The 14,689-nt window shown below is 42.8% G+C and overlaps 1 protein-coding gene across 1 annotated transcript in view; it reads left to right on the forward strand.

Annotated features, from left to right (window-relative positions):
* Positions 1-2,760: 2,760 nt before the first annotated feature.
* The window catches only part of LOC145347658 (MOB kinase activator 3C-like), a 36,261-nt gene continuing 24,332 nt past the window's right edge, over positions 2,761-14,689 (forward strand). The window contains exons 1-2 of the mRNA XM_080195335.1: positions 2,761-2,953; positions 7,761-8,326. Of these exons, the coding sequence (XP_080051461.1) occupies positions 7,909-8,326 (418 nt within the window). The 5' untranslated portion in view covers positions 2,761-2,953; positions 7,761-7,908. The remainder of the gene's footprint in view (positions 2,954-7,760; positions 8,327-14,689) is intronic.

Here is a 14,689-nt window from a genome sequence, read left to right on the forward strand (position 1 = left end):
GGAAGGAGGCACCCCAATATCAACCTTCATTTGTCAGTGTCTCAGTTGCTTGTCCTATTGCAGAGGGGGCAGAAGCTTAAAACGTGTAAAGGATGGACCTGTCACATGATCATCACCAGTGATTCAAATGTGGCCATCACTCATGTATTGTTACAACACAGAGGTTAATCCCCTTTACCTCGCTTTGTAATTTGTTAAAGTGTTTGGGAAAGTGTTAACTGTTCTTCATTGACGTTTAGAGTTCATCAACATAAACACTTGACACTCACTTTAAAGTGAATAATTAACAAGTGATTTATTTAACCAACTGGGAACTTTAACTAAACAATGAGTACATCAATTAAAGTAAGGTTTGACTGGAACGCTATACAATTAAGTACAAGGACCATTCATTACCAGACAATAATACTAACTCTGTCATCCTAAAAGAAACATATATTAATAGGTTGTGTGGTTTTGGAAAAAAACCTTTGGTGTTCTTCTGTTGATGTTGCTGTCAGTAACCTTACTAATTTGGTACCCTTCTGGTAGATAGATGGAGATTTCTCTTAACAGATATTTCTTTAGTTCACAGAGAGTCACTCTGCCCCTCTCCAAGTGCTGGGAAGCGGCAGCTTTCTAGTTCAACTCCTAAACTGAACTAACTCACTAACTAACAGCAGAACTGAAGGCAAGCAGTTGAGTTCCTACTTTTGTATCCTTGATGACCTATTGATTTTCTATACCATGATTGGTCAATAACAATAAATTCTCAATGGCTGAGTGTCTTATTTCAACTGACATGCTGTCAAAAATGCAAAAATCTGCAAAGCCTGTTGCTAAGGCAAGCCTGATGCTTGGTCCTGGTTATAAATGTTGCAATCTATGTACCCTGTATGCCTGCATTTTAAACATTCAAGCACTGAACACAAAACCAGCTTTTAAAGGGACCAAACTTCACAAACTCAACTTCACAACAGTATTCCCCCTTGCATCTTTAATCATTTCACATCTGGGAATCTCCTCTCAAAGCAACAATCCTGTTCAAGTTATTAGGAGTCAAGGCATTATAGCTCGCCGAGTTCATATCTGTGGACCCCCCTCTCGGCTGGGGACCTATTTTCCCAGCAATTAGGCTCTTCTCCACCAGTTGAATACCGAGGTGATTGCTTTGATGCTTTGCGAGTAGAGACAGCGGACAGAACTTTCTGGCCATGCATGCCACAAGTCCCACCCGAGATCTACAGACATTTGCGTGGTCCGCCCTGTGCCCACTAAAATTCCGTGGAATGGGAAAATTCCACCCAGAGTGTTGTTTACTCATAGTCCCCAAGTCATTGTTCTTGATGGAGGCATGTTGTTTACTCATAGTCCCCAAGAAGGAGGCCTGCTGGCTCCTTCGCAATGGATTGGAAAGTAGTGATGTAAATTGGGGTAGCCATCTTTAGCTCTAGGCTCAAGTCACCTTTAATCTCTGCGTGGAAAAGTGTCTCTGATTTCAAAAGCTCAATCCCGGTTTCCAGCAGGTGGATTAAAAATCATTATTTGACATAAAGCATGTATTCATGACAGAATTAGAGGAAAAAATGGTTGTAAGATTTTTAGAACACGTTTTAAACAATTGGTGGAAACTTCGTGTCCAGACTACACAACTTCACTGAGGAGTTTAAATAAACATGTTATGGAAGTGGATTTACTACCAGCAAAAAACCTAATATAAAAATTATCTTAAAATATATCAATGGGAAAGGAACTTGTGCAGACATAAAGTGCATGCAGATCTTCAACTTCTTAATAATTTTGATTTGATTTGATTTATTATTGTCACATAAATTAACATTCAGTGAAATGTATTGTTTCTTCCATGCTATACAGACAAAAACATACCATTTATAGAGACGGAAATGAGATCATGCAGAATGTAGTGTTACAGTCATAGCTTGGGTGTAGAGAAAGATCAACTTAATGCGAGGTATGTCATTCAAAAGTCTGATAGCAGCACGGAAGAAATTGTTCTTGAGTCAGTTGGTACGTGTCCTCAGACTTTTGTATCTTTTTCCCAAAGGAAGAAGGTGGAAGAAAGAATGTCTGGGGTGCGTGATATTAATTAAGCTGGCTGCTTTGCCGAGGCAGCAGGGAGTGTAGACAGAGTCAATGGATGGGAGGTTGGTTTGTGTGATGGATTGGGCTACATTCACAATCTCTTGTAGTTCCTTGCGGTCTTGGCCAGAGCAGGAGCCATCCAAGCTGTGTTACAACCAGAAAAAATAAGACGAGTTGTAGATTTTTCTTGTGTTTCAGTGAATGCACTGAGGGGGAGGCTTGCAGACACCACAAGTGCTGTCTAGATGGGTGCACTTCCTCTTATCACAGGTTTCAGTTTAATATTTCCATGCATTTTCAAATTGCTGCGTGTTTTCTAAAACCTGTGGCAAGAAGCAGATTGCTCTGGGTGTGGCTCCTTGTCCTCTTGTCGCCCTGACATGTCTGTTCTGAAGCTCGGCAGCTAAAGAGGAGGAAAGTGAAGAAGCCTCGAAAAGTGACAGTTTTATCTAACTGTTACAAAAAGATACTTGGGCTGAAGTGGTTGAATGAAAGTTCACCGCCTTTTTTTTGGTTGACTTCTTTGTCACTTGCGGTGGAGCCAAACGACACGAGGGAACCATCTCTTTAAGCATTTTCTTAAAAAAAACGTCAGAAAAAGATAAACAGATGTGATCGGGGAGGGGGGATGTCTCAGGATGTGACATCATAAACAGGAAAACAGGAGAATAGCCCAGCCAGTTCTTATGTAACCCTCTCCTATCCCAGCTCTGTGTTAAACGCTGGAATGTGTCTGCAGAGGAAAACACAAATAATGGCTGTGTTAAATTGAGCCTATAACAATGTAAATCCCCCACAGCTGCTGCTTCCTGTAACAACTGTGCAGATTCTTTATGCAGAAGAGAGAGAAGCAACTCTTACAGTGTGTGAGGTAAGTGATAAAAGTTTCTTTTCATTTAGCCTTCGTACTAAATTTTTATTCTCTGTTTTTTATTTGTTTGAAACTTTTATGTAAAAACTTGTACTTTTTTTCCCCCAACGAATGAACTGCACAGTTCAACTCAGAGCTGGAATCGACTGTCCAGTGATCTGTGGTATGCAGCATGAAGTAAAAGACAGCTGTTACAGTTCATTCACACTCCACTGCAGCGGAATTTAAACAACTTCTTTTTGTGCTGCAGAGAAAAAGATTGGGGCGAGAGTCACAACTGGTTTAAAATGGTGACAGGCTAAGAGTGCTATTTTTGCTCGGTTTGATTTTTAAATGAGGTACTTCTCTAAGATATATACATACTGTTGAAATAAGATTTTTGCCCAAGGGCAACTCTAGACAAAACACACTAGAGGAGACTGGATAGATAAGCATTCAAACTCAGGGACGCTAAGCAATTCCTGACCTTCCACACTTGTTCAATGGTACTTACTTTTAAGAAGTGCGAAAAGTATTTTCTAGGTTGCATTTTGTATGCCCCCACTTGATATGTTTTTGGCAGGGGCAGGCAACATGGGTGCCCAGTGCATACCTTCCCACCCACCCCTCAGCTCCCCCGTAATAGTGGGGTGAGGATGAGAAGGTGACAAACTACTTGCCATACTTAAATAAGACTATAAGACAAAGGAGCAGAATTAAGCCACTCAGCCCATTGAGTCTGTTCCATCATTCAATCATGGCTAATTTTTTTCTCATCCCCATTCTCCTATCTTTTCCCCATAACCCTTGATCCCCTTATCAGTCAAGAGCCTATCTATCTCTGTTTTAAAGACACTGAATGACTTGACCTCCACAGCCTTCTGCAGCAAAGAGTTCCACAGATTCACTGCTCTCTGCCTAAAAAAAATCCTTCCTTATCTCTGTTTTAAAGGATCGTCCCTTTAGCCTGTGGTTATGCCCTCTGGTTCTAGTTTTTCCTACTCATGGAAACATCCTCTCCACAACCACTCTATCCAAGCCTCGCAGTATCCTGTATGTTTCAATAAGATCCCCCCTCATCCTTCTAAATTCTAACAAATACAGACCCAGAGTCCTCAACCGTTCCTCATATGACAAGCTCTTCGTTTCAGGGTTTATTCTTGTGAACCTTGTCTGGACCCTTTCCAAGGCCAGCACATCCTTCCTTAGATATGGCACCCAAAACTACTCACAATTCTCCAAATGGGGTCTAACCAGAGCCTTATTCAGCCTCAGAAATACATCCCTGCACTTGTATTCTAGCCCTCTTGACATGAATGCTAACATTGTATTTGCCTTCCTAACTGTTGACTGAACCTGCATGTTAACGTTAAGAGAATCTTGAACAATGATGCCCAAGTCTCTTTGTGTTTCTGATTTCCTAAGCATTTTCCCATTTAGAAAATAGTCTATGCCTCCATTCCTCCTTCCAAAGTGCATAACCTCACACTTCTAGGTAATCAAGGATTAATTAGACTTGTTGTCAAGCCAATTGACTCTGATCATAGAATCATAGAATCCCTGCAGTGCAGAAGGAGGCTATTTGGCCCATCAAGTCTACACAAATAACAATCCCCCCAGGTCCTATCCCCATACCCCCACATATTTACCATGCTAATCTCCCTGACGCTACTGGACAATTTCACATGGCCAGTCAACATAACCTGCACATCTTTGGAGTGCAAGAGGAAACTGGAGCGCCCAGAGGAAACCCATGTAGGCACAGGGAGAATCTGCAAACTCCACACAGGCAGTTACCTGAGGCTGGAATTGAACCCGGGTCTCAGGTGCTGTGAGGCAGCGTTGCTAACCACTCTGTCACCATGTACTGACCTGATGATACGTTGCCTTCTTCGTAAAGTATTTGCATGGGTTAGGGTTAGGTGGGCAGCTTGATTTTTAAAATAGTCTCTCGGGCGGCACGGTAGCACAGTGGTTAGCACTGCTGCTTCACAGCTCCAGGGACATGGGTTCAATTCCCGGCTTGGGTCACTGTCTGTGTGGAGTTTGCACATTCTCCTCGTGTCTGTGTGGGTTTCCTCCGGGTGCTCCGGTTTCCTCCCACAGTCCAAAGATGTGCAGGTTAGGTTGATTGGCCATGTTAAAATTGCCCCGTAGTGTCCTGAGATGGGTAGGGTAGAGGGATTAGCAGGTAAATGTGTAGGGATATGGGGAATAGGGCCTGGGTGGGACTGTGGTCGGTGCAGACTCGATGGGCCAAAAGGCCCCTTTCTGTACTGTAGGGTTTCTATCTATCTATCGCCAAAAGGCAGAAAAGACGTGAGAGTGGTTTCTATCTTTGAATGCTACCTTTTGTGTATGGGGGAGTTGGGGGTGTGGTGGTGACCCCTTCTAAAATAGAAACCCCCACTTTCTTCCTACCCATTGCCTTCCCTGCCCAAGACTCTGGACTTCCGTGTTTCTAAGGGGCCTCTTGCCTACTCATCCTGCTATCCCAGCACTCATGGCATTCCCAGGATTGAGGGAGCTGCTGTTGGATTGGATTATCCAGCAGCTCCTGAGGGTGGGACTTTGTCCCCAGCGATGGGCAGAAGTCCCTCTCAGCCCTTGTTTAACCCACCCGCAGTGCGTTGTCCATGCTGACTTTGCTGCTGTGGTGGGATTGGTTGTGGGGGAAAGGGTTTGCAAGCCATCCCTGCCCCTCGTCCCCTGAATATTCAGCCCTCTGAATCATGTTAGACAGGAAGTGTGATTGTGCTTCAAAAATGAAAGTGAAAATTGACAGAATGCATTGGTGTTTTAATATGACATGTCATTCTTTTTACTTACATACTTAAATGTAAGTTCAAATCTAAAATACCTGCACAGATAGGCACACTCTGTGTTAGATACTAAGCAGGAATTAGTCAAAGCAATTAGGTTTGATCAAAGAGTTTGGTTTGAAGAGATTTTTAAAGGTGGAGAGAGATGTAGGAAGCTGGTTTTAAAGTTTAAGATTATTTATTAGTATCACAAGTAGACTTATGCAATGAAATTACTGTGAAAATCTCCTAGTTGCCACACTCCGGTGCCTATTCGGATACACTGAGGGAGAATTTAGCATGACTAATGCCCCTAACCAGCACATCTTTTGGACTGTGGGAGGAAACCTGAGCACTGGAGGAAACCCACGCAGACCTGGGGAGAATGTGCAGACTCCACACAGATAATGGCCCAAGTGGGAATTGAACCCAGGCCCCTGGTGTTGTGGGGCAGCAGTGCTAACCACTGTGCCACCCTGCTATCCCACAACCTTAAGCAAAGAACTCCAGAGACCAGGGCCAAGATGGCTGAAGTCTTTGCTGTCAGTGGGGGAAAGGCTGTGCACCCTCGATGCGGGATGGAGAAATGATTAATTTTAATATGAATAGGACAACAGAATGGAGATTGAGGATGAAAATAAGGATTTAGAAATAATGGTGTTGGTGGCTAGGCAGCTAATGGAGATGAGAGAGAATAGAATGGCATTACTGAGAGTGAGGTAAGTACCCACTGATCCACCCAGCCTGTGATACCTTGTGTACAATATATGCTCGGTATATACGAATATATAGAAAACTTTCTCAGAGTGGCAATCAACATCAGATTGCTATGCCATATTCACCTATCTGCACTGAAACTCTAAAGAGCCTGGTGTAATGACTTCCACAAGCCCATGAGGTTGGCCTCTTGGAGTATGAGCTCCCTGATTGAGGCCATAATTGCTGTTGGTTTGGCCCCTGTTTTTCGCATAAAGCAACTAAATTGGGAGAGAAGACCAGAATTTATTGTGAAGGGAAGCTGCCTTGTCCTGATGCAGATTAAATGCAACAACTTCACATCATTTGTGAGTATGAAGTGGTTGGGCGAAACAAGGGATATGTTTGTAAATGGCAGCAAGAAAAATGCCGGAATGTTCTCCATGGAAACATCAAAGGCTATAATTGCCTGCCCAATCAGGGACTTCTTCTATATGTGAAACTGGAAGTGTCAGGTTTGGATTCTGACTGAAGCACTTTATGTAAAATAGAGTTTGTAAACAAGGGGAATCTGGTGAAAGGGCACTGGCCTCTGAAGACCTGTCTAGGTCGAGCTTCCTGACTCAGGCTGGGTGAAATTCAGGCCATGCAGGAGAACCCTGGCTCCAGTGTCAAAGTATAAAAGGAGGAGGACACAGCATGAGCTGCTGTAAAGCAGATGAGTTCAAATGTTCCATTAAAAATAACAGGCCGGGGAGAAGGTGTGTGAATAGGCCATTGCGGGGTAGTGGAAAGAAGCGGGGTCTGATATCAGGAAGGGAGAGGAGGACAGGGCAGTCTGGCATGGTGGGAGTCTGACACCAAGGGGAAGGAGGAAAGTTGGGGAGGAAGCGGGGGGGGTGCTTTGACATCTGCTTACCATTATTCGTCCTCCAATCACTTGCCCCTTTTCCTTCCATTGTGCCCACTCACCCCTCACAGCCCTTGCCCATTCTTCCTTCCCTGTTTACACCTCCCCACCCCCATATTTGTCATCCCTAACCTCCCTCACAGCACACACATACCTCCCCCGCCATGGAAACTGCACATTTCTGGAGATGAAGTTCCCCCTGAGTACCCAGAGTCACTCCACATCTGGAACACTGGGGAGAATGTTTCATTGAATGTTCTCTTTCAGAAATGAGTCTTCACAGAAATTAATATTTTCACTTGTACCTGAGGATTACACGTACGTCCTGATATAATGGAAGCTTTAATGTGAGATGGTGTAACAATTGATCAGATACCTTGATAAAATTACTGGAACCTGCCTTGCTTCTTCTGTCTTGCAGAATACTCAGCTTGCTGCAGTACATTGCAGAGAACAAGCGGCCACTGAAGTTATTAAATACTGCCAACTCAAATCAAGAAAAATAGCCCTTTTTTTATATTGAATCGTGTTTAAAGGGGAGGCAATCGCAACTCAGTAATTTTTAAAAGATGGCCCTTTGCCTGAAGCAGGTCTTTAATAAAGACAGGACTTTCCGACCCCGAAAGAAGTTCGAGCCTGGAACCCAGCGCTTCGAGCTGTACAAAAAAGCGCAGGCCTCGCTTAAATCCGGCGTTGATCTCAAGACTGTAGTTCAGCTTCCCGCAGGGGAGAACCTTAACGATTGGATTGCAGTCAACACGGTCGATTTCTTCAACCGCATCAACCTCATCTACGGTACCATTTGTGAATATTGCACCGAAAGGAGCTGTCCCATCATGTCAGGCGGGCTGAAGTATGAATACAGGTGGCAGGACGAGCACAAGTACAAGAAGCCCACCAAAGTAACTGCCCCACAGTACATGAATTTGCTCATGGACTGGATCGAGGCCCTGATCAATAACGAGGACAACTTTCCCACTCGAGTTGGTAAGATTTCTGAGAGAAAAATAAGAACTTACGATTGAAGAGGTTATGTATGTTAGCGTTTGGAGAATTGGCCAAATGGCAAAAATAAGTACAACGTGGAATGTTTTAAAGCCTTTGAAATAGAACTGTTACTCAATGTTACTGTTTAGAATGTGAACATGGTGAGAGTGACACTTTTTGCCTAAGGTTTTAAAATTTTCAGTCATTGTGCACAAGTAAAAGCCTGCCTTGAATTTGAAAAAGGGGTAGTCTTTTAAAAAGGGATAGCCTTTCAGTAGATTTTACTGTTTCTTGTCTGATAAACATTTGACCAGTCGATGACTGCCTGTGGGGACCTCATGCACTCATTCGACCTCCTGAACAGAATTTCAGATAGGTCTCTAAATGGGCACATGGTATCTCTATACCCAAAATAATCAGAAGGAGAGAAGCAAACTTGGTTTCTTCTAGGTGTTAATGTTGGGTCCTGGCTATAAATGATAGGGAGAAATACAGAAAGCATTATCACTTCACCCTAACCTTCAGATGCTTGAGCCCAAATACCTTGAGGTATTTTAGGACAGCCTCTCACAGTAGGTAAGCTTTTGTCTTTCACTGATGATGTTGTGTGGGGCCAGGCGAAGCAAAAGTGTTGTCAAGCTGTTATATTTTAATTATCCTTCTGAATACTGATGATGTCTTCTGCTTGACTAAATAGTGGGTGGCAATTTTTGCCATGGTCACACCACACTTTGGGCATTTAAATGCCAATGAATTTCTAAGCTTGATTGCTTTTATTAAATAGTGCCACTTAATTCAAAATTTAAAATGGGTTACTTTAACGCCACAAAACTCATTGATGAAGGCATTTGAAAATATTAATTTTGTGTATCAACTAAATTTTCAGGTAGTTTCAAAGCAGGTTGTTTAAATGTGCAAATATGGGTCCCAGACTCTGATCACAAGTTCGAGGAGAAATGGGTGAAAAATCATATAAACCCTGTCTTCACCAAGCATCGAAAAGGAATGTATGATCTTCAACAGGACCACTGGAGGCCTCTTCCCAAACAGTGGCCTAATCTTTTTGTTATGTGGAGTCAGAAGTAGGAATGTCGTTTCCAGCTCCCTCAAATATTCCAGTTCACTGCCAATCTTTTCTCATTCCTCGGCACCTGTGTCCTTCCAACAGCCCTTATCTAGCAGCCATTTGTATGCAGCAGCCAAATGATTTACAATGGCAATAGCATTGCTTTGGCACCCGTGGCTTGCTGGGAAATTGTTGCTGAAGCTAAAACCATAGTGCTTTGGACTTCCACAGGTACTCCACCACTCAACCAAGGGCCATTCTCAATGATAAGACTGTCTGTGGAATACAGTCAGGGTGAATAGCATGGTTTGCAATTTGAGATTAACGTTTTAGAATTTCATTTCATTTTTTGCTATGGATAATGTGGGAGTCTTATCTTTGATCATTCAGGAATTTGTTTCATGGACAAATAGGCCTGTTACTTGACTTGCCTTTGCTTGTTCCATACTTAACTCTTGAACCAATGTACAGATATTGTATGTTTGTTATCAGGGGTGTCCCAACTGACCCAGCGGTAGATGCAGAACAACCAGATTAAAAAACATTTAAAAACAGTGTTTTTTTTAAAAAAAGGATTCTCTTATAAAAGGGAGCAACCACACTTAATTGCAACGCCCAGCAACCAACCCCTTCTCAGCTGGTACCCCTCACCACAGCTCTAGACTGAGTTGCACCATCTCAGCCAAGCAAACCAAAGCTGCTGCAATAGCAGGAAGACTAGATGTACCTTTAATGAGATGGGTGTCTACTATGTTGGAGCATTGAGCTCTTTGGAACTCAGTAGGTTATTCATTCAAATAACACCCCAGAGAGTTGAGCATGTGGGTTTATAGTCCCAGCGCAGACCTGAGAGAGTGCTGCACTGTCTGTGGTGCCAGTGTTCAGGTGAGATATTAATCTGAAACACATCATCCCTCTCAGATGGATGTAAAAGTTCCAACATGGCTGACTATGGGAGCTTGCTGTGTGCAAATTGGCACATTTTCCATATTATAGTAGCAACTGCACTCTGGAATGTCCTGAACTCATGAAAGGCGCTAGGGAAATGCTGACTCATTATTTTACCTTGCTTCATTGATGTAAGTAGACAAAGGAAACTCCTTTCCACAGCACCTTTCACTGCTGCCAGATCGTTGAGTTGGATCAAGGCAGATGCTGGGCAGGACCTGCAGATTTAAGACATATTTCGAAGCTACTGTCTACAAATGCATTGAGTCAGTGAAGGTTTTAGTCAGGATCAGTTCATAGCCAAAAAGCTGCAGTATTAACATCAAATTCGTTCCCATGTTGAATGACTTATATGTTCCTCCACTGGATGTTTAACTGAGGTTACCAGAGTCCTGGAGGATACCACTGGACATGGTGCCCGACATCCTCTCATCTCTCTCTCAGCTCCTCCCACTTTGCAGTACTGACCCAACCAACAGGGGCATTCCATGATAGGTGGGCCTTAACTTGCCATCCGACCTGTTACCATATCTTTACAGGAATTTTGGGCAGAAGTGGGTTTCACGCCTGATTCCACTCATCTAGCGCATGTGCCCTGCAGCCAACAAATTCAGCCTATAAATCCCAGAAGCAGAATTCCAAAATCAAGATTTTTTTTAAAGTATCTGTAAATAAATCTATTAAATGGCCAGAATATGTTCCTCTGGTTGTTTATTGAATCACTGTAGCTAACAGAGAGACTAAAATCATCTGCATTGTTTAAATGGGGTCAATGAGGATTTCAATAAAGTAAGTAGATAACCAAATAGATTGAATATGCGGAATTATAGCATCCAGAATTTGGGGCAGTACAGTGGTTAGCAGTGCTGCCTCACAGCGCCAGGGAACCAGGTTCAATTCCGGTCTTGGGTGACAGTCTGTGCAGAGTTTGCATGTCTTCCCCCTGTCTGCATGGGTTTCCTCTGGGTACTCTGGTTTCCTTCCACACTCCAAATGACGTGCTGATTAGATTGGTTGCTCATGCTAACTTGCCCTTTAATGTCACAGGGATGATCAAGGTAAAAGTGTGTGGTTACGGGGATAGGGCCTGGATGGGATTGTTGGCAGTGCAGGATTGATGGGCCAAATGGCCTCTTTTGCACTGCAGGGATTCTATGATTCTACAAATGTTGTGTTTATTTGGTGTGCTCTTTGTCATGACACCGCATCCAGTAAATGGGCTGTGTCTTACTCCCTGGACATTACAACAATGAACTCTGACAAGTAGGTGTGTGTGAGAGAAGCTTAAAGTGAATAATACGTTAAATGATCTTGCATCATGTTTTCCCTTTCCTGCAATGAAATGCTTGTCCTTTGCTCTTCCCAAGATTATCAGCTTCACGTGATATATGGACGAGAATATAATCACTGCATCCTATCAATCTCCTTTATAGTGTATCGCACTGTATCAGCTAGCACAAGTTCTTAATTCTTGTTTACACTGCTAGGTGAACTTGCCCTACAAACACTATTGTTTTCAGCTAAACTCCAGCTCTGTGCACTTACCCCTGGGATTGAACCCTAGCTTGTTGTTCACATGCTTCTTGGAATAATTATTTTTTAAGCAATGGAATTCCAGTAATGGGTTTGGCAGGAACTATTTCACGTGCATAATTCTAATTATGACACAAATTTCCACTGCTCAATAGATTAATAAAGCTATGCGAACCACACATTAATTATTTTGTCACTGAGATTTGAGACAAATTGTTTGTCTGACAGAAAATGACATCTGTAATTTTGTAGGCAGTTCATCTTTCTGATTTCAAAGTGGAATCAAATTAAATCTAATACTGTGGAGCTACTCACTTCCCTCAGGCAATTTAAATAAATTAGGCGGATTCAATAATGATATTAGATTAAACATGTTTTATTGAATGGGCAGCTAGATGGCCTGAGTGGCCTTTGTTCAATTTTAGAAGCAAAGTGTTAATTTTGACCCCTCCCCCACTGAACCATCTGCCACTTGTTCTTTACTTTTGCTTTCACTGAATATTGACCCTTTGTTTTCCCATTAACAAGTCCTGATATCCTGCCTATTTGCCAATCCATCACATTTAGCCCTCTCTTTAGCTCAGAAGAAGAGTCACGCAGACTCAACACGTTAACTGTGGGATGGGGAGGGGAGTGGGGGGTGCGAAGTGAATGCAGGGTGGTGCAATTAGCTGGCAGCGGGCTTTTCTGGTTCCTTCACGGTCAATGGGATTTCCACGCCACTGGCAAACCTGTGGCAGGGATGTGTTGTCGACAGAACCAGAAGATCCCACCAGTGTGAACAGAATTCTGGCCTCCATTTCCCTTTCCACAGATGCTGCCAGACCTGCTGAGTTTTTCCAGCATTTTCTGTTTTTATTTCAGATTTCCAGCATCTGCAGTAATTTGCTTTTATTTTGGGGATCTGTTTCATTTGAGTCTCATTTGGCTTGAGCACTAATTGGCCACTGAGGGATCATCAGCCAAGACATTATACTTTGGGTGGGAAAAAAAGCTCTCATCCAATAGAAGCCGCTGTTTTTATGAACTAGTCCTTTTTCAGAATCTTTTCAAAAGGCATATCACTGTACAACTACCAGCTCAACCCATTCATCTGCGGTCCCTAATCATTACCCCACCACTACTAGCTGCTCTTGAAATTGGCCTCTGCAAACTTGAACTGCTGCCATGTAAACTGTATGCTACAGTTGCTTTTTCCATCAAGTTAATTTTCAGGTATTTAAAGAAAAGTGAAGCAGTGTGATCAGTTGGGAGGACACTGACACTTGTGTTCAAGAGAAGGAGCATTGGAAACATTCTTTTAAAACTATATATTGGTCAAATGTATCTGCTCTGATCTAATAAAGCAATGAATGATTTATAATTATTCTAATTTCTTCCCATATAACTAGTGGTAAGAACTTGTGGTTCCTAGTACTACCCACATTATTGCATATTTATTGGGCATGATCCTACCAGCTCTCCACGCTGGTCAATTAGCCTGGCAAGCTGGGAAGATGGCATGCAAGGGTAAAAAAAACTGATTCGCGCCCCATGTTTTGCCAGAGTGAATGGCTCCATTGAAAACACAGGCAAGGGAGGTCATCACCAATTAAAGTGGAGATTGGTGGAATGTCACTTTGAGTTGTACTTTTGAGGAAGCTCTAAGATCCCATTGAAAGTCATGGAAGAGCTGGATATTGAGTCCACAGTGGAGGAGCTTAGCAAACCTATTGATTTGCGCGCCAAGGGCAAAGTTCTTGGTGCTGAAGCTATACCATGGGAACTCATCAAGCACAAGAAATTGCCTATCCTACATCTTCTGCATGACCTTCTCCATCTGTGCTGGTGGTAGGAGGCATTGCCGCAGTATTGAGTGATGCAAATGTTGCGTCCTTGCACAAGAACAAGGGTGACTGTACTGATTTCAACAGCTATTGAGGCAACTCCCTACTGAACATCATGGAGGAAGTATTTACCCATTTTTGTCATTCTTGCCAGAATGCAGATCCTGGCAGAATGCATCTACCCCAAATCCCAGAGTGGCTTCAGATCTACAACTAGCATATCTCAGTCTAGCAGCAAGGGACAAAAGGAGACCACTTTACACTGCCTTCAATGACGTTGCCAAGGTATTTGACCGTATGAACAGAGGTGGCTTATTTAAAAGGTTGGCGAAAAGTGACCTCCAAGTTGCTCAATGTGATCTCCTCTTTCCATGGCAACATGACAGGCAAGGTCCACTGTGACTGGTAACATCTGATCGCTGTGAGATCCACAGTGTGGTCAAACAGGGTTGTGTTCTGGCATCAACATGTTTTGTCATATTCTTCACTTTGCTGCTGTCAGGGTAGTGTAGGCTGGAAACCTTACAACCTTTAAAAAATATTAAGGTGGGCACTTGAAACATCATAACATTCAAGGATATGGGACAAGTGCTGGAAAATGGAATTAGCTGCCATTCGTGTTAGTTATAGGCGGTGCAGACTCTGGGCCAAAGGACCTTTTTTGCACTCATAATTCTGTGCTTCAGGTACAGAAGGTGTTTACTTATCATACTAGAACTGATGGAAAGCTTTTCAACAATTATTGCCTGATATTTAAGACAAAGGTACACAAGTACTCATCAGAGAGCTGCTTTTCATTGACAGTGCCACACTAGCATTCCATACTGAGGAACACTTTCAGCCATAAATACAATAGAGAACCACAATGGGTTCAAAACCAATGTTTTGCTGAGCTTATGTTGCGTGTCTACATAATCTCCTTTTCAGTTGCTCATTGTATACTTTCTTGTTAAACTATTTAAGGAAGGGATGCTTTCTGCTCAAAGCGAG

This window comes from Carcharhinus amblyrhynchos, chromosome 9 (genome assembly GCF_965287045.1).
Source record: "Carcharhinus amblyrhynchos chromosome 9, sCarAmb.v2.hapA, whole genome shotgun sequence".
Lineage (NCBI taxonomy): Eukaryota > Metazoa > Chordata > Chondrichthyes > Carcharhiniformes > Carcharhinidae > Carcharhinus > Carcharhinus amblyrhynchos.